We start from the raw sequence: 20,903 nt of genomic DNA on the forward strand, positions 1-20,903 counted from the left end.
TGCTCAGTTAAAGATATCAGAGGCAGGCTTATTCAGCCCGGGCCTCCCCAGGCAGAAGGCAGTGAAAACATTCCAAAAAATGGGTATCTGGGCCCCAGGTCTCAGGGCCCCAAAACATATGGGACTCCAGCTTACAACAGACGGACACCACGGTTCGCAGAGCCACAAGAGGCTCAGCAGGAGTGGACCTCTGTTCCACCACCCAATTCATATTAATGTCACTGATGGGTGTGCAACCTGTCCCCACTGACTACAAAGGCCCCCTACCCGTGGGAAGTGTCGGCCTTATTATGGGACGGTCCTCCTTAACTTTAAAGGGACTTATTGTTCACCCTGGAATAATAGATCAAGATTACACGGAAGAACTTCAAGTTCTCTGCTCGTGCCCTCAAGGTGTTTTTTCCATTTCCCCAGGTGACAGGATTGCTCAGTTGATTATTCTTCCAAGCTTACATGATCATTTTCCTTCTTCCGGGGTCCCTAGAGGCACCGTGAAGTTTGGCTCTTCTGGGACTGATTCTGCTTATCTAATGATGGACCTTAATTTCAGACCCTCTTTAGAGTTGAATATAGAAGGGAAAACTCTTAAGGGAATTCTAGATACAGGGGCTGATAAGAGCGTTATCTCCTCTAAGTGGTGGCCTAAGGCATGGCCTGTCACTCAATCATCCCATTCCTTACAAGGACTAGGGTATGAGGCCAGCCCCAATATCAGCTCACGCTCCTTGATCTGGCATGCTCCAGAAGGCCAATCAGGAAGGTTTATTCCTTATGTCCTCCCTCTTCCTGTTAACATTTGGGGGAGGGATGTCTTACAGGGTCTAGGTCTGACATTGACCAACGAGTACTCTCGACAAGCTGTCGAGATTATGAAGAGAATGGGCTATGAGAAAGGGAAGGGATTAGGAAAAAAGGAACAAGGAAAATTAGAACCGGTCCCACAAGAAGGTAATATAGGAAGGCAGGGCCTGGGTTTTTCCTAGGTGCCATTGAGGGTTCTATGCCCATACCCTGGCTCATGGAGGAGGCAATATGGGTTCCTCAATGGCATCTATCCTCTGAAAAATTAGAAGCTGCCACTAAATTGGTTAATGAACAATTACAGCTTGGTCATTTAGAACCGTCCATTTCACCATGGAATACTCCTATTTTTGTGATAAAGAAAAAATCAGGAAAATGGAGACTTCTCCATGATTTGAGAGCAATTAATGCACAGATGCGTTTATTTGGCTCGATCCAACGAGGCCTACCCTTACTCTCCGCCTTACCTAAGCAATGGAAGATAATAATTATAGACATTAAGGATTGTTTCTTTTCCATCCCCTTGTGTCCACAAGACAGACAGAGGTTTGCATTTACTATACCAGCTATTAATCATCTTGAACCTGATAAGAGATTTCAGTGGAAGGTCCTGCCTCAAGGCATGGCCAATAGCCCCACTATTTGCCAACTATATGTGCAACGAGCCCTTGAACCTATAAGGAAGCAATTTCCTTCCTTGTTGCTGGCTCATTACATGGATGATATCTTAGCATGTGATAAAGATTTAACCACCTTACGGACCTCATATCCCATCTTAATCAAAACATTGAGACAATGGGAACTACAAGTCGCTTCAGAAAAGATTCAAATTGCCGAAATTGGCTCATTTCTGGGATCGGTCATTTATCCTGAAAAAATAGTTCTCCAGAAATTAGAGATTCGCAGAGATCATTTACATACCTTAAATGATTTCCAAAAATTATTGGGAGATACAAATTGGCTGAGACCATTTTTAAAGGTTTCCTCTGCTGAGTTGAAATCTTTATTTGATATTTTGGAAGGGGACTCTCATATCTCCTCTCTGAGAGCATTGACGCCAGCCGCAAACCAGGCCTTACAAGTTGTAGAAAAAGCCTTACAGGATGCTCAATTGCAGCACATTGATGAGACCAAGCCTTTTGACTTGTGTGTTTTCAAAACTATGCAATTGCCAACAGCTGTCTTATGGCAGGATGGGCCTTTATTATGGGTCCATCCCAATGCATCTCCTGCTAAGATTATTGACTGGTATCCCGATGCGGTTGCTCAGCTTGCACTCCGCGGGTTGAAGGCAACTATTACTCATTTTGGGAAAGAACCCAAAACCTTGATAGTACCATATACAGCCATTCAGGTTCAAACATTAGCTGCTACCTCAAATGCTTGGGCAGTGTTAGTTACTTCCTTTGCTGGACAGATTGATAATCATTATCCAAAACACCCGATCCTACAATTTGCTTTAAGCCAAGCCATTGTGTTCCCATGCATAATGTCTCAGAAACCACTTGTTGATGGGGTTGTAGTGTATACAGATGGGTCAAAAACTGGTATAGGTGCTTATGTGGTAAATAATAAGGTAGTATCTAAGCAGTATAATGAAACCTCACCTCAAGTGGTGGAATGTTTAGTGGTGCTAAAGGTCCTCGAGACCTTCCCAGGCCCGCTTAACATTGTGTCAGATTCCTCTTATGTGGTTAATGCAGTTAAGGTTCTTGAGGTAGCTGGATTAATCAGGCCTTCCAGCAAACTTGCTCAAATTTTTCAACAAATTCAACCTACCCTTCTCAGCAGGAGATCCCCTATATTCATAACACATATTAGAGCTTACTCGGGCCTTCCTGGGCCAATGTTCCGCGGAAATGACCTAGCGGACAAAGCTACAAGAGTGATTGCAGTTGCCTTGTCCCCTCAATTAGATGTAGCAAAAGAATCTCACAGACAATTTCATGTGATGGCTGAAACTTTACGCCGCCGATTTGCTTTGACTAGAAAAGAAGCTAGGGAGATAGTTACCCAATGTCAAAATTGTTGTCAATTCCTGCCTGTACCACATGTGGGAGTTAACCCACGAGGAATCCGACCGCTACAGGTCTGGCAAATGGATGTTACTCATATCCCTTCTTTTGGAAAACTTCAGTATCTGCATGTTTCTATTGATACATGCTCTGGCATTATGTTTGCTACACCTCTAACAGGAGAAAAGGCCTCACATGCAATTCAACATTGCCTCGAGGCGTGGAGCACTTGGGGTAAACCCAAACTCCTTAAGACAGACAATGGACCAGCTTATACTTCTCAAAAGTTTCAACAATTCTGCCACCAGATGGATGTGACTCATTTGACTGGTCTCCTGTATAATCCTCAGGGACAGGGCATTGTAGAACGTGCCCATTGCACTCTCAAATCCTATTTAATTAAACAAAAAGGGGGAGTCGAGGAGGCTCTACCCTCAGTACCAAGAGTAGCTGTTTCCATAGCATTCTTCACCCTTAATTTTTTAAATCTTGACGCCCAAGGCCATACTGCGGCCGAACGTCACTATTCAGAGCCTGATAGACCAAAAGAGATGGTAAAATGGAAAGATGTTTTGACTGGTCTATGGAAAGGTCCGGATCCTATTTTAATAAGATCCAGGGGAGTGATTTGTGTTTTCCCACAGGAAGAAGACAACCCATTCTGGCTACCGGAACGACTGACACGGAGAATTCTGATGCCTAGAAATGACTCCCGGATGGATCCCTCGGAAACTACCTCTAGCCCTCACATTGCCTCTTTGGATTTGGATTCCTAGTACTTCTAAGAATGGGTGGGGGTGGCTCTGTTTGGTGCAGCCCTATGCTGTGGATTAGTATTCATGCTATGGTTGGTTTGCAAACTCAGATCTCAACAGAAACATGACAAGGCCGTTATCACTCAAGCACTTGTGGCCATTTGAACAAGGGGCCTCCCCTAAAATTTGGTTATCTATCTTCAAAAATTAGTCGGTATCTGAGTTCTCTGCTCTTGCACCCCATGGGTCTGTGGATCCATTGCACTGGGATGAGAGAGACTCCATGATTCTTCGATCAGCCCTTCTACATCGCTGAGGTTTCCTCATTGCACGCGATAGGTTGATGATGATCTCCCCACTAACTCACCTTCTGGCTGGCCTCTTTTTAGAGTTTGCCCTAGGTCATTATCAGTTACAGTCACACAGCACTGTGGTATCCAGAGACGGGCAACTTTCCTCATGCACAGACCAATCTAAGACACGGGGCCCGGTGTCGATAGGGTTACCCTTCGACGGATAAGGCTGTGACATAGAGGAACGACCTAAGACAGGAGCCACAGCAGATGGACGTAACTGCAGGGACCTAGACCAGCCTAGACAATAATTTATTGTTATTAATTAATAAAATGATAAGGGGGAGATGTAGAGGGCCGCAATAACATTCGCCACCACTAGATGGCGCTGGCTTCCACTGCACCCCACATGGAAGGCCGAGCTAGACAAGATGGCGCTAGCCTTCGCCGCACCAGCTGACGCCCTATCGGGAAATTAACTGTGTGCGCATGTGCAAGAGTGCCATCGTGCCAGGTCTTTGCCCATTCCGGGGCGTACCTGATGAGGTCATGAGTAAGCAACCAATCAGGTGTGGATGCACCACGCTAGAGTGTATATAAGCACGCCATGCTGGCGCGCGGGGCTTCCTCTTTAAGATTATGATAAAGTTTGGTCACAGTAAGGATTTCTATGTACCCGCGTGTTTATTGCCGGCGAGAAGTACCGCGTGGGACACTCTACTGGAACCCAGAGGCCGTATACAGTTTCCTCTTGGGCCAGGGATGTGGGCAGGGGTGGGCAGTGTTGGTGGTCTCTTCCACTCTGCAGTCCCAGGAGTGCCCACCTGACCAGGCGGTGAGGTCTCTCTCCCATGGGGTTTGGGAGAAGAGAGCTGCTGCGGGCCGGGATCTGCGGGTTTGGGACTCCCGGTAAACACAGGAAGTGCCCGGTCCTAGAGGAATTTTGCCTCTGTGTGTCCTGAGTTCACCAGGCAAGTCTCTTGCAGCAGAAAAGTTGGTCTTACCTGTGGTCCCGAGGCTCAAGTTAGCTCGTGGGGTGCTGCCTACGAGCTCTCCGCGGCGGCAGCAACCCGGAAGATCTAAAATATTCAATTTTTAAAAAAGAAAAACAACAACAACAAAAGAATTGAGAGGTAATTTTGAAACATTTTCCTTATGAGTATGAATTTTCCTTCCCCATGTATTTTGATTAACTTTGGTTGGAAGTCTACTTTATTAGATACTAGAATCACTTGCTTCTTGTATCTGTTTGCTTGGAAAAGCTTTTTCCAGCCTTTGCTCTGAAGTAATATTTATCTTTAATGATGACCATTGTTTCCTATATGCAACAGAAGTCTGGATCTTGTTTCCTCTTTGATTTTGTTAGCCTGTGTCTTTTTATTGGGGGAATATACTCCATTTATGTTGAAAGGTATTAATGATCTATTTACCAGTGATTGCAAATTCCTGGTATTTTGATATTGGTGGTGATGGTGTTTGTGTGTGTGTGTGTGTGTGTGTGTGTGTGTGTGTGTGTGCATTTGAATGCGCATACACACACATACGTCCTTCTTTTAGTTTGGCTGGTGTTGGATTATTTATTTCCTGTGCTCTTAGGTATAGTTAACCCCTCTTGGGTTGGAGTTTTCCTTGTATTATCCTCTGTAGGGCTGAATTTGTGACTATATATTGGTTAAATTATTTTGTTTTCGGAATATCTTGGCTTTTCCATTTAGGTTAAGTGAAAGATTTTCTAGTTAATAGTAGCCGTGGCTGGCATATATAATAGTTTAGAGACTGTTGGACATATGCCCATGTGTTTTTCGATCATATCTTCTATGCCTGAGAGTCTTTCTTCTATCACTTCTATTCTATTGGTGATGCTTAGTCACTGTTGAGAAGTTGAACATGATTCTGATAGATCTCTGTTTATATACTACTTGGCCATTTTTCCCTTGCAATGTTTAACATTCTTTTCTGTTCTTTACTTTTAGTGTATTGATTGTAATGTAGTGGGAGGATTTTCTTTTCTGTTCCAATCTATTTGGTGTTCTTTAAGCTCCTTGCATGTTAATATGCATCATTTTCTTTAAGTTCTGAACATTTTCTTCTATGAAACTGTTGAAATATTTTCCAATAACTCTTGGAGCTTGGAATCTTCTCCTTCTTCTATTTCTTTTATTCTTAGCTTCAGCCATTCCATAGTATCCCAGATTTCCTGAATGCTTTATGTCAAGAAAATTTTAGATTTAACATTTTCATTTGGCTTATGTATCAATTTCTCCTATTGTACTATCTAGAGGTGAGATTCTTTCTTCCGTCTTTTGTATTCTGTTGGTGATGCTTGTCTCTGTTGATTTTCTGCTTACTTATCTAAGCTTCTATCTCCAGAATACACCCTCTGTTTGTGTTTTATTTACTGCTTCTCTTTTCATTTTCAAATCATAAACAGTTTTATTCATTTCCTTCACCAATTTGATGGTATTTCCTGTATTTCTTTAAGAAATTATTCATTTCGTTTTTTTTCTTTTTTTTTCTTTTTTTTCAGAGCTGGGAACCAAACCCAGGGCCTTGTGCTTGCTAGGCAAGCACTCTACCACTGAGCTAAAGCCCCAACCCCTCATTTCTTTTTTAATCATCTTCATAAGATTGGATTTAATGTCATTTTCTTGAGCTTCAGCTGTTTTAAGATATCCAGGGCTTGCTGTAGTAGGATAGATGGAATCTGGTGGTATCATATTGCCCTGAAACACTCTTGGTGATTGGGTTCTTACTCTGACCTTTAGCCATCTGGTTTTCCTTGGTCCCCGCAGGCCTCTGGGAATGGAGGCAGAGCTATGGGCTGGGAAATGGGGCACATGGGGAATAGGACATGGTTTACAGCTGCTGAGGCTGCCAGGGGTCAGAAGAACAGGTGTGGATAATGGCTAGAGTCTCACCTGGTATTAGCAGATCTCGAGTTATGCCGGCAGAGCTGTGGGCTCGTAAAAATAAAGGTGATAGTATACTAAATGTATCTGTTTTTGTATTTGTTTTTGTTTTTTTTGACACAAACTCTCACTATGTACTCATGGATGACCTAGAACTCACTATGTAGACCACACTGTTCGAAAACTGAGAGATCAGCTTGCTTCTGTATCACAAGTACTGAGATTAAATACGTGCACCATATTACTGATTATGTGTTTTTATTAACTAAATCTACATTTTCCAGTTTTATAAATGAATATAATGCATTTTTATTGTCTGTGCTTTTGAAAAATGTTTCTCTATTCCAATTTATTTTGTCTTGTGAGTCATTTCAACCAAGGTAGTCTCTGTATGAGTTTGAAACAATCAGTAGGATAGGCATTATTAGTGGGTATAAAATAAAAGCAATGACTCCCACTTTCTCAGAATACATCAAGAGTCAACAGCATTCTAGAATTATACTGTTACATCTCACGAGCCTTTCACCATTCCATGAATAATTTCTAATTAGGTTGTCTGTACAAGATAAGTGCAAGAATTATGATTGTTATATTATACTTACAGAATGACATATTTTCAACCCTTTTTTCTATATTCCATCTCTTAATTTTACCCCTTCTCACAAATTGTTTTCTGAATCTTAGAGGGAATTATGTAACTGTTCTCTCTAGGGATAGGTCCTCCACTGTCACCAGTTGTCCTCTTGCCTGCCCATTAGAAATACCTCATTAAAGCCTAGTTCTAAAGATGATACACACTTCAGTTGTAGATGGACAAAGAAAGCTGCAAACAAACTGAAACCTTTCTATTTGCTAGATAACGTTCAAAGTCCAAGTAGGTGCTCTGCATGTAGCTGTGGTAGAAAATACAGCCTTGATCTTACCCAACAATGAAATTTGTGAACAACGAACCAAATTGCCATTGGAACATTAGTTCACTGTGATAGTGGTATGACTGTAATGAAGGCAAACGACTGATCTGTGACTTAGCTTGAAACCTCCACAAGAGATAGTCCATGTCTAATTTATTAAATTATATCTCAGTCTCTGATAAGTCAAAGACCCAAGCAGGAAACTTTGGTTTGCTCTAATTTTTTTCAATTTATGTAACATCGAGCTGCCTTTAAATGCCTTAAAGTATGTAACATCAAACTGCCTTAAAATACGTTTTTGTCTGCAAAGCTTCTGTAAGGCAAAGGACACGTGGTTAGGACAAAACGGCAACCAACAGATTGGGAAAAGATCTTTACCAATCCTACAACAGATAGAGAGGCCTTATATCCGAAATATACAAAGAACTCAAGAAGTTAGACAACAGGGAGACAAATAACCCTATTAAAAAATGGGGCTCAGAGCTAAACAAAGAATTCACAGCTGAGGAATGCCAAATGGCTGAGAAACACCTAAAGAAATGTTCAACATCTTTAGTCATAAGGGAAATGCAAATCAAAACAATCCTGAGATTTCACCTCACACCAGTGAGAATGGCTAACATCAAAAACTCAGGTGACAGCAGATGCTGGCGAGGATGAGGAGAAAGAGGAACACTCCTCCATTGTTGGTGGGATTGCAGACTGGTAAAACCATTCTGGAAATCAGTCTGGAGGTTCCTCAGAAAATTGGACATTGAACTTCCTGAGGATCCACCTCTCTTGGGCATATACCCAAAAGATGCCCCAACATATAAAAAAGACACGTGCTCCACTATGTTCATCGCAGCCTTATTTATAATAGCCAGAAGCTGGAAAGAACCCAGATGCCCTTCAACAGAGGAATGGATACAGAAAATGTGATACATCTACACAATGGAATATTACTCAGCTATCAAAAACAATGACTTTATGAAATTCGTAGGCAAATGGTTGGAACTGGAAAATATCATCCTGAGTGAGGTAACCCAATCACAGAAAAACACACATGGTATGTACTCATTGATAAGTGGCTATTAGCCCAAATGCTTGAATTACCCTATATGCCTAGAAGAAATGAAACTCAAGACATATGCTCAAAATGTGAATGCTTTACTCCTTCTTTAAAAGGGGAACAAGAATACCCTTGGCAGGGAATAGAGAGGCAAAGATTAAAACAGACACAGAAGGAACACCCATTCAGAGCCTGCCCCACAGGTGGCCCATACATATACAGCCACCCATTTAGACAAGGTGGATGAAGCAAAGAAGTGCAGACCGACAGGAGCCAGATGTAGATCGCTCCTGAGAGACACAGCCAGAATACAGCAAACACAGAGGCGAATGCCAGCAGCAAACCACTGAACTGAGAATAGGACCCCCGTTGAAGGATTCAGAGAAAGAACTGGAAGAGCTTGAAGGGGCTCGAGACCCCATATGTACAACAATGCCAAGCAACCAGAGCTTCCAGGGACTAAGCCACTACCTAAAGACTATACATGGACTGACCCTAGACTCTGACCTCATAGGTAGCAGTGAATATCCTAGTAAGAGCACCAGTGGAAGGGGAAGCCCTGGGTCCTGCTAAGACTGAACCCCCAGTGAACTAGATTGTTGGGAGGAGGGCGGCAATGGGGGGAGGATGGGGAGGGGAACACCCATAAGGAAGGGGAGCGGGGAGGGGGATGTTTGCCCGGAAACCAGGAAAGGGAATAACACTCGAAATGTATATAAAAAAATTTAAAAAATATGTTTTTGTCCCACATGAAAGTTACTATTAGTTATAATCAGCCCCTTTAATGTCAAATGTGGTAAATGCAGAGACTCAGAGAAGTTCAAGGTGCTAAAACCATGTAACATTTTTTACGGTAATTCTTCAAGTTATTGTCAATGATTTGAAAGGTGATGGATATCACATGTACATTGTGAGTATTAAAGAATTAGTTAGGGTTTTTCCTTCCAAAGGAGAAGAAAAAATTTCAGATGTAATCAGTACTTTTATAAAATTAAACAACCAGAATTGCTAATTCCCAATGGTTCTTTTTTGTTTTGGTTTTGTGTTTTTTTTTTTTTTTTTTTTTTTTTTTTTTTTTTTTTTGTACCTTCATTGTTGCCAGCACCATTCTTGCTGAAAAAAGAGCAAAAAAACAAGGACAAATCCTAAGATATAGTGAGAGACACCCCCAAAAGCTTAATATAGGATATAGGGATAATTAGAATTGGTGATATATGATAACTCATTAAGTCAGTGTGAAAACGTGCCAGGTAGGAGAAAACAGGATCAACTGGAGCCTCATTCAACTTTAGTGGTGAGGTTAAGAAATGACAGTGCAGGGGGAGGGGAATGTTTGCCCGGAAACTGGGAAAGGGAATAATACTCGAAATGCATATAAGAAATACTCAAGTTAATAAAAATGAAGCTTTGTCTTCACAAAAAAAAAAAAAAAGAAATGACAGTGCATATCACAATGCCCCCTATTGCCCCATCTAATATCAAGAATACATACTCTTATATTTTTTAAACACATGACACATTTAAAGTACAAGACATTTAATATCTGAAAGTTTTTATTATCTTTCTCTTGGAGTAAATAATTTTAGTTTGGCCATGTTAATAATTAAAAGAGTTGGGAGATCATTTGCTTTTGTACCTGGAGAGGGAGCTCAGGTCAGGTACCAGAGTTGGAATTCAGGCTGACAGTGATGCAGCGATCCCTTTCAGGTCATACTGTAGAAGTTAAAGCACCATATGTGCTTGCAGATGGCCCTCTGGCAGGAGGGAACTGTGATATTTCAGACGACAAAGTGGAGTCCAAAGCACTTTAAAAGGTTAACAAGAGGGTCACGAAACATAATCGAACAGGATTGTATATAAAATATTTTGATCTGGCTTCTAAATTCAGCTATATATGTTTGGAAAAAATAGAATTTATTTTGTGGTTAAAAAAAAAAGTCCCAATACAAAAAGGCAATGGTTTTATCCACTAGGATACCAATTAAAAACAATAAAATGAGTTTTAAAAAGGTAGTGAGTTCACTATATCTATAACAACTTAAATTAGTTCTAGAGACCTAATAATATAATAATAAAAGCAATGGATTTAAATAAATAAGACAGGACATATATTCTTTGCAGATGACATATTGTGGTTAACATGGGTCAAGAAACTAGTGCCCAGTACTCATTAAGTGTGATTGATTTTTTTTCCTGGAATTTTTTTTTATTCTGGATCTGACAAGCAGAGCTACAAACAATATAGCACATGTTCAGGTAGGAATGTTATCAACAGACACTAGAGTCTATATGAAAGTTGAAATGGCAAATTATGCCGTCCAGAATTATAGAGGCTAGAAGTGGGTTTTAGATCCCACTAACATAATTAGGTTGGAGCAGGAGTGAGTGACAAGTGGTTTTGTACCTCTTGACATGGGTGCAGTGAACTAAAACCCAGACTTTTTAACTCCATACCGTCTCTCCACACAATTTTAACACCAAACATTAATGACTATGAGATAATTTCAAATAAAACTATATGCTGCAAAATAAATTAAAGCTGCTCTAAGATCTTTTCTATTCCTAGACAAAGAGAGGATATGATAGAATTTAGTAGATTACAATATAAACATAAAGTCTTTGCTTTTGACTATGAAATAAGTATATACAACCTCAAATCTGATGCAATTTTCAAGAAAATAAAACAAATTATTTTGCCTGTCAGAGTATCAAGAAGAAAGAAACTCAGTGATTTCATAAAATAGTAGAAAATAAGTAGTTCTCCAAGAAAATTTCTGAAATCAGTGTTAGTTATCAAAAACTACGTTACTTTGCTGGACATGATGGTTCACACCCGTAATCGTAGCACTTGGGGACAGAGACAGGAGGACTAGGCATTTAGGAGCAGCTTCCCCTACAGCTAAAGTTCAATACCCATTTGGGCTATGTGGCATCTATTTAAAAGAATAAACAACAAAAATCTACAGTTTCTTTATCACCACAAAAATAAAAAATTGTTAATGTGAAAATAGAACATACTTATTAATATGGAAAATAATTAAAGTGAAAAGAAAATCGACAAACCTAATAATTATATTTAAAAGAAAAATTGGTAGCAGAATTCTCTTTTTCTTAATTCTATTGGTTATTTTATTTATTTACATTGCAAATGTTACCCTTCTTCCCCCATCTCATTTCACTTCCCCTTGCTTTTATGAGGGTGCTCCCCAATCCACCCACTCCAGCCTCACCTCCTTAACATTTCCCCAAGCTGGGGCATCAAGCCTCCACAGGAACACCGGCCTCCCCACCCACTCATGCCAGATAAGGCACCCCTTTGCTACATATGCAGCTGTAGCAATGGCCCCTCCATGTGTACTCTTCAGTTGGTGGTTTAGCTGCTGTGAGCTGTGGAGGGTCTGGTTGGTTGATGTTGTTGTTCTTTCTACGGTTGCAAACCCCTTCAACTCCTTCAGTGCTTCCCCTATCTCCTCCACTCTGGTCCCCATGCTCAGTCTGATGGTTTGTTGTGTGTATCTGTATCTATGTTGATAAGGCTCTGGTACAGCCTCCAAGGGCAATGCTATACCAGGTTCTTGTCACCAAGCACTTCTTGTACTCTTTTAAGTTTTAATACATTAGATCATATATCAAACAATGTCCTTGTGGAAAAAGTCATGAAATTGAATAGTAAAATTGTGTGTGTGTGTGTGTGTGTGTGTGTGTGTGTGTATGCGCGTGTGCGCATGTGTGTGCTTGTGAGATGTATACATGCTGTATATGAACGATGTACATGCAGAGGGGAGAGCAAAATACTGGGTATTCTGCTTGATCAGCCTCCAGTTTATGGTATCGTGGTTAAATCACTCACTGAGTTGAAGTTGAACAAAGTCCAGAGGACTAAATTTCTTATAATTTACTATGTAACACAAGGAAATGGAAGGAGTCCATGTTGGCCAGACAGAGAAGTAGTGTAAAAGAAAGAAAGAAAAATTACAAATATTCCTACAAGAAAAAAAAGCGATTTTGCTTTATCAGTTTAAAATGCATGAGAAAGATATGAAAATTCAGTGGTCAAACAATAAAAATTGATTTTGATTGTATATGTGGAGGGACATTTATTATTCTCAATTGATTATCTTGCCTACAAGTAATAAATATACAGTACAACTCATACTCCTAAGGAACAGGGAACATTGGAGAAGTGTAGGTGGAAAATCATTTAAAAAAAAACAGAGGAACAAAGAATTTTCTGTAAGACTGTCTCCTAGGAAGGTCATAAGTTATGCTCATGAAATCTCACTAACATTTTTTGTAAGCACCAGCTATACAAGTATGATACCAATACAAATGATAATGTAGGTTTTGTATTGAGCCACATATAAACAATCTTTGGTTAAGGTGATTGCACAAGTGGGAAATCACATTTAAACAGTTGAGAACACCTGAGTTCTGACTCCTAAAACAAACACAATGGAAAATTGTTGTAGCACATGGCTTTCATTCTGGTGTGCCTACAGCGACATAAAAGGTGGAAAGACAAGACTCTCCAGAACCCTGTGGTAAACAAATGACTCTTTCTCAGGCGAAGTGTAGGAAAAAACTGACCCCTGAGCACAGTTGAACACAATAGCACATGAAGGAGTATACTCATATACATGAAAATGCACTGTAGACATTGCATATATGCAAGCATCATATATACAAACCAAGACAAAAAATTAAAGGAGAGAGAGAGAGAGAGAGAGAGAGAGAGAGAGGTTATCAAGGCTCTCTAACATTCTAGAATGCCCAGATATATGTTGAATCTACTGTCTGTGAACCTTCTGCTAGTCCTCTATCACATTCATGGGACTTAAGGCACCATAGTAACAAGAAATTACCCCAAGGTATGTGGTATACTGTGTGACCACTTTGTTTCTGACCTCTACATGATGTTCATGCTTCATTCCGGACATTATACATGTCTCATTTGATAGTTAGCAACTAATAATATTAAGGTATTTGTAAACTTTGACACATGTAATCGTTAAGTTCCAGAAAGTGAGAAACTTTCTATAACAAAAGAAAGATAATATAAAATAAATAATTGTCCTTTTATTCAGGAAATGAGGCAAAGTGATTTTGTTATCAAAATTTACTAAGTTGTCTTAGTAAATTAAAGACAAGCAAGTAATCTGCTTAAGGATGTAAAAATGTAGATATTCAACCTAATAGAAAAGGAATTATAATTTGAAATTGCGGGAGTAGAGTTATTTATTCAAGGGTCCTTGCTGTACTTTATGGTAAGCTTATTTTATATTTAAAATGGTGTCTTATAAATCCCATTTTTAAGGAGACTGTTCTTATAGCTACACTCAATGGCATTACCTCAAGCTTCCAGGTTTATTTAAGTACTTCTAACCAAATACTGTCATTCAGAGGGATTGAGTTCAGCCTATAATTTGTTCTTGTAGCAGATTGGAAAGAATTAATAAACAAAGCTCTTGGATTCCTACATAAGAGCTGACAGAATGTGATCACTGTAATCGGTGAAAAGTCACCAAGTAAATCACATCTAGACCAATGCTCATAGAAGCTGTAAAATGATATAACTGATGGACTTGGTGAGTTGAAAAACCAAGCGTGGACTTCCTAATGAAAGGCTGATTTTTAATTACCATAAAGTTGCTATTCCATACCATCTTCCTTCAAATATAAGCAAATGTTTGAGAGTGCTTTCTTGCAGGATTCTTCCCTAAGATGCTTTGCTACATGTACAAGTTTTTAAAATCCAAGATATTTTGACAATATTAGTGAGATACAAGACCTGATTTGCTGTAGCTTACATGATATGACTGTGCTATGTGTCTTACCACTGTGACTTCAATTATGTTGATACCTTGAAAATAGCATTAGTGGAAGCATTTACACTTAGGGCTCCTATGAATGCTGCAAATAGATCCTCCTTTTAAAATATGTGACTGACTTGATTGATGTTTACTAACATTTTCTTCATTTCTATGTCAATTTCTAGAAAAGGCATTGTAAAGTGTTCTCTTTCTTGTATAAGATATTTAATGAAAAGATAATGCTGAAGAGATGTGTGAACAGTTAAGAGTGCTTCCTGTTCTTTTCGAGATTCCAAGTTCACTTCCAAAATTCTTTTTTCAGGGTTTAAAATTCTATCTCTAGGGAATCCAATATAGAAATGATCACAGTATAAATAGAAACAATAAAACAGATTTAAATTTTAATGAGTCATTTTCCATTGGTTAGTAGGATTATTTTGAGCCCATCCACTAACTTATCTAAGCATTGTTTTATAATCATAAAGTCAGTGTAATGACCCATCCTCTGTTACCCTCATAGGCTTAAAGTGAGAATGGAGCATAAAAAATTTTTAAAGACCATAAAAACTAGAATCCATATACTAAAGGAGTCTGTATTGCTGCCCAGAGGAAGAAGAAGCATATGTCTGATAAATATGCATTCAAATCAGCCAGAAAAGTCCTCCTTTAAATATACATATCAAATATGCTGCAATACTACTTATCACTCCTCTAAAAAATAAGATAACCTAAAGAAACATCATATGCATATATGTGTGGAGCTAAATAGCTTCAAATGTGAAGAAGAATAGTATAAAAGGACTAAAAGAGGAGTCATTATATCAATAGATTGACCCTCAGTTTACAGTGGAAAAAACCTACAGTAACCATGAAGACATTAAGGACTGAATGCTTGCCTTTACTTCATGGGAATGGAGTCATATTTAAGTTGAGAGCTGTTTTAAGGAGGTTCATACTAAGAAGTACTCTTTACCTTTATGGAGGGTTTGCAGATGAGAGTCTGTGGATGTGTTCATCCACAGACAGATGTAGATAACTCATGGTACCAGGTTAAGATTATTATTTTCCAGTCCAGTACTTCCAGGACTCCGTCTGCAACTGTGGATGCCAAAAATGGAAACCTATAACACTGCTTAAATTTTAAACATTTGATGGGGTATGTTTTAACTTTATTGCCTTGGGGAAAATCTCAATTCTATACTGAATGAAACTGTATTGCTTCTGATCAATAAAGCACCGTGTAGACTCATAAAGAACACTACCTTAATGGAATCCCAAATAAATGGAATGGACTGAGGATAAGATTTTTGCTAAACTAGTACTTGTTTTCCTGCCAGTTGGAACCAGGGTAGTGAATACAAGTGCTTTCTAAAGACAGGAAGGGGTGAATCTAATTGGGAAAAAGGAAAAGGTATGTGAGAGGCACAAATTTTTTTAAAATGGCATATGAAGAGAGGAGACATTATTAAATGAGTCTCCAAAATAATTATGTTCTAGAGAACTTAAAAATCATATATTGGTGAGACCATCCCTGCTGTCAAAATATGAGCAAACAAAGCAGAAACATGAAACTTTAAGAGCTTCATTCTAGGTGAAACTTTAGCTGTACACTATGGTAATGGAATGGACTGATGCTTGTATATTTGTAGAAACTGAGGCACATGTATATTTTAACTCTTATATTTCAAGTTCTATCTATGCTGTTACTAGGGAATGAGTGGTGTATTTGGCATTATGGTAGTAACATAATATAGAAAATAGCCATAATAAAAGAAACAGGATTTGGTCATCGACTAATTGTTATGCAAGAATCTCCTGCCCAAATTCATCATAGTGAAAAGGAGCACAGCAAATAATAAAGACATAAAAAATATATGCAGTAGTGTTATAATATGTATCACTTTAAAATTTGCATCCCTATTTTATGCTGGCTTCTCTAAACATAAGCATAGTCAATAATGGCATAGCTTTGCTACAGTGTACTGTCACAAGCAGAAGATATATCACAACACTGTTTGAAGGTTCCCACATTGATGCCAGGGGCCTTAAATTTGTCCCTAAACAGAAATGCCAAATGTATTAGATTAACAGCCTTGATACAAAATAAGAAAGTCTTAAGAGTCAGTTTGATATACATCGATTTTATTAGACTATTCATAGTAGATTCATTTCATGTTTTAAAGAGAGTGAAAGAAAAATCATAAAAAACCAATATGAATTTCTTTGTTAGAAACTGAGTTATGAAAATGTAATTTGAGATTTCATCAAAAGAAACACTATTCACAAATTAATGATACTACTATGTTGAGTTTCATTGCCTTAACTCATGGCATGAGCTGTTGGAGTAGAACCCTGGAATTTTTGATGTCTAATTTCCTCAGATGCTAAGGATGTACTTAATCTGATTTGATAGATTAATCCTAATTGTTATATGAAGAAAAATCTTATTTTAATTGACTTTTATGTTAATGCCTCCCTTTTCTAATCTTTACCTTTGTACAGTTAATCAAAAGGAAAAGAATATAGAACTTTGCCAAGTAGGGGATATTTTTGCATTTCATTCTTGACTGCTAAGTCTTTTATTCTCTATTTTTTCTAGGAATATTGCAAGAAGAAGCATTCTTTCTAAATGCATTTCATTCCTTTCAGCAAATAACAGTTTTTTTCTCATTGACCATTTTCCCCCAAGAAGCACTCTAATGTTTTAGGTCTGACAAGATTAGGCTTGGAATTTTGAAACACAACCTGTCAGCTGAAATTATCAATTTAATATAATAAAAACACCTCTAAGTTCAATTAATTTTGACTTGTGGGAAATAGAGTTAAAAGATTGAAAAGAAAAAATAAGGTCTGAAAATGAATTTGGCTTTTGAAAGCACTGTTTCTTGGCCAAATTGGGAAAATCTTCCTTGACATCAAGGTCAGATCAAACTCTGTAGTTGATTTCATTCAAATTGATTTGATTTCAACCTAAAAGTTCAACTGAGTTCCATCCAATAGAGACTTTCAGGTTAATGAAATTTAGCCCAATACACTGCATAGAATATTAATGAGGAAACTATCTCACATTTATCTCAGAAATTCCATAAAATAAAAACGGTTCACTTGTATTGAGTACAATACAAAAGCTGAGGATATTTCTACCAATATTATTTATGAATTCTGACAGTCTTTTAAAAATATAACATCTTTTTCCAATGAGCTGCAAGCTTTTGTGATTTGTTTCTATGTAGTGTGTATGTATGTAATGTGTTGGCAAGTGACTGCAGATGTACAAACACTTAGGTGTAGATGATTGTGCAGGTCCATGGAGGACTGGAGACCATGTTTCGCTCTGGGTCAGATGGCTTCTCTTTTTTATTTCTTGAAGTTGAGTCTCACTGAAGCTGAACATCTATAATTGTGCTAGGCTTACTGGCCATTGCGCTTCACGAATCTACATGTTTCAATTCTTACCATTGCAAAGGCTGACGTGACTAGAATACATTGACATGCCGAGCTTTTGATGTGCACTCTAGGGATCTTTTGGTTTGTATGTCAAGCCTTTACTGAATGAGACAGCTCCTCAGACCTCAACCATAAATTTCTAAAAAGCACATGTTTGAGTAACTAAAGAGATGGCTCAGTGGTTAAGAGCACTAAATGATCTTCCAGAGGTCCTGTGTTCAATTCCAGGCAACCCCATGGTGGCTCACAATCATATTGGATTTAATATGATTTCCTAGTGGGTCAGAAGAGAGCAACAGTGTAATCATATATGTTGTATAAATAAATAAATCTTTTTAAAAGCACATGTGTGAGTTCAAGGTTAAAATATAGGAATATTTTTAAAAGAAATTAATGATTATATCTTTATTAAGTACTATCCAGAAATGAGTGAAGCTTTTATAAAATGATCCCTGGACATTCAGAGACTGAAAGCTCAGGATCTTAGGAGGCAGCCTCCTTAGAAGCCTGATAACAGACATCTGTCTTTACCAGTATTCCAAATGACAAACAAAATTGAAATTTTCTGATGTCTCAAACATCTGGAGTTACTATTTCGTGCTGATAAAGAATAAGCTCTCATGAGAGATACATGTTTAGAGATCAGAGAAGAGACAAGCAATTAATACTACCATCCCCAATCACCTCCAAAAGTGAGTAGCAATAGTCAAATACGGACTGGTTATTGGAGGCTTCGGTTGCTGTTAAGATATTATAAAGGCTAAACCAATAGAATTTCTGAACCGCATTGATTAATTAATGTGTGTGAAGATATAAATACATTTGCAAACATACAGGTTTTCATTCAGAATCTCAGAGGAGAGTTAATATTCTGTGTCACAGGTGATTCATATCATTATAGGATTAAGGACCAAGGACTTTAGGAATGTAAAAGGAGACTCATTGAATTGTTTTAGGAGAATGATCTATGGAGTGGGAACATAGCTTAGTAATTAAAATAGTTGCCTAATATGATCTCAGCCCTTAATTTAATCCACAGTACCTCATATTCCAGATATGGTGTAGCGCTGGTGGAAAGATCGAGGCAAGTGGATCAGAAGTTGAAGTTTCTCCTACACACAGCTTGAGGCTTATTAGATATCAGTTTCCTTCAAGATTCTAAATTCCATCCTGCAGATAAATGGTTAAAGTAGGAAGTAAACAAGTGAAAATAGTTTCAGGTCCCTTAAACTGACGAGGTTCTCTGGGCCCCTCCATTCCCTAGAGTATATAAGCAGTACAGACTGCTGAAGATTACTCCCAGATGAGCCTGACTTAGGTAAAGACTCTTTGACAAGCTAAGCTACTTAAACACTTTTTTAACCTCAGACCCAAAAAACGTGGAAGAAGCAGACTCTCTAGGAAGGCTGAAAGAAGCAGAGACTAGCTGAAATACCAAGAGAGAACAAAGCTCAGCTGGGCTGCATGGGAGAGACATCTGTGTGTTTCAGCTAAAGTTGTCCGCATTGGGTTCTTGGAGCTTCTTGCTTCCCTGGCATGTGGAACCCTCAAGTGGCTATCGCCAGTTCCTCATCCCCCACTGTTACATATTTTTATTCGATTTCGTCACCCTCTCTACCTCTCTCCTGTCCCCTTCAGTACCTGATACTGCCTCCCTTATATACGACACCTCATCTCTCTGTCCCATTTCCCCATTTCCCTCAACTTCCTTGATCATCCTGTTCCCCGCTCAGCACAAGGCTAAAGTACCAACACCCTGGTCTTCCTCTGAAGCTCCACATGGTCTGTGGATTATATCGTGGGGATTGCAAGCTTTTGGGTAATATCCGCTTATCAGTGAGTACATACCATGTGTGCTCTTTTGCCTCTGGGTTACCTCATTCAGGTTGACATTTTCTAGTTCCATATATACATTTGCCTGCAAATTTCATGATGTTGTTTTTAATAGCTGAGTAGTACTCCATTGTGTAAATGAAGCACATTTTCTTTACCAATTCTTCTGCTAAGGTACACCTGGTTTTTCCAGCTTCTGTCTATGATAAATAAGGCTGCTTTGAACATAGTGGACCTTGTGTCCTTGTTATATGTTGGAGAATCTTTTGGGTATATGCCCGGTAGTGGTATAGCTGGGTCTTCAGGTAGAACTATTTCCAGTTTTCTCATGAACTGCCAGATTGATTTCCAAAGTGGTTTTACCAGCTTGCAGTCCTACAAGCAATAGAAGAGTGTTCCTTTTTCTCCACATACTTGCCAGTATCTGTGTTTTTGATCTTAGCCATTCTGATTGGTGTGAGGTGGAATCTCAGGGTTGTTTTGATTTGCATTTCCCTGATGTCTAAAGATGTTGAACATTTCTGTAAGTGCTTCTCAGCCATTCAAAAATCTCTTAGTTGAGACTAACCCAATTTTACTTGGGATTTTTTGGTTCTCTGGAGTCTAACTTCTAGAGTTCTTTGTATATTTTGGATATTAGCAATCTATGTAGTGTTGGAAATAATCTTTACCCAATCTGTTGGTTTCTATTTTGTCCTATTGACCTTTGCCTTACAGAAGCTTTTTAATTTTATGAGGTCTCATTTGTCAATTCTTGATTTTAGAGCACAGCCATTGGTGTTCTCTTCAGAAAAATTTCCATTGTGCTTATGTGTTTGAGGTCCTTCCCCACTTTCTCTTCTATTAGATTCAGTATATCTGGTTTTATGTGGAGGTCCTTATCCACTTGGACGTGTGCTTTGTAGAAGGAAAAAGAATGTATTGATTTATGTCTTTCAACAGAGAAATGGATACAAAAAATGTACATTTACATAATGGAGTACTACCCAGATATTAAAAACAACGACATCATGAAATTTGCAGCAAATGTATGTATGGAACTAGAAAATATCATCCTGAGTGAGGCAACCCAGTCACA

At 38.7% G+C, this 20,903-nt stretch overlaps 1 protein-coding gene and 1 long non-coding RNA gene across 2 annotated transcripts in view; both read left to right on the plus strand.

Moving 5' to 3' along the window:
* Nucleotides 1-215: 215 nt before the first annotated feature.
* LOC147994918 (endogenous retrovirus group K member 7 Pro protein-like) lies at nucleotides 216-983 on the plus strand. The gene has a single exon (XM_087659547.1). It carries the CDS (start codon nucleotides 216-218, stop codon nucleotides 981-983), a length of 768 nt encoding a protein of 255 aa, XP_087515673.1.
* A 12,521-nt stretch (nucleotides 984-13,504) lies between these two features.
* The window catches only part of LOC120102313 (uncharacterized), a 54,138-nt gene continuing 46,739 nt past the window's right edge, over nucleotides 13,505-20,903 (plus strand). The window contains exon 1 of the long non-coding RNA XR_015687237.1: nucleotides 13,505-13,603. This is a non-coding gene — a long non-coding RNA (uncharacterized LOC120102313). The remainder of the gene's footprint in view (nucleotides 13,604-20,903) is intronic.

This window comes from Rattus norvegicus, chromosome 4, assembly GCF_021556685.1.
Source record: "Rattus norvegicus strain SHRSP/BbbUtx chromosome 4, alternate assembly SHRSP_T2T, whole genome shotgun sequence".
Lineage (NCBI taxonomy): Eukaryota > Metazoa > Chordata > Mammalia > Rodentia > Muridae > Rattus > Rattus norvegicus.

Bases quoted from the DNA above. Each gene is read 5' to 3' on its own strand.
- LOC147994918 (XM_087659547.1), top strand. From the start codon at position 216: ATGTCACTGATGGGTGTGCAACCTGTCCCCACTGACTACAAAGGCCCC.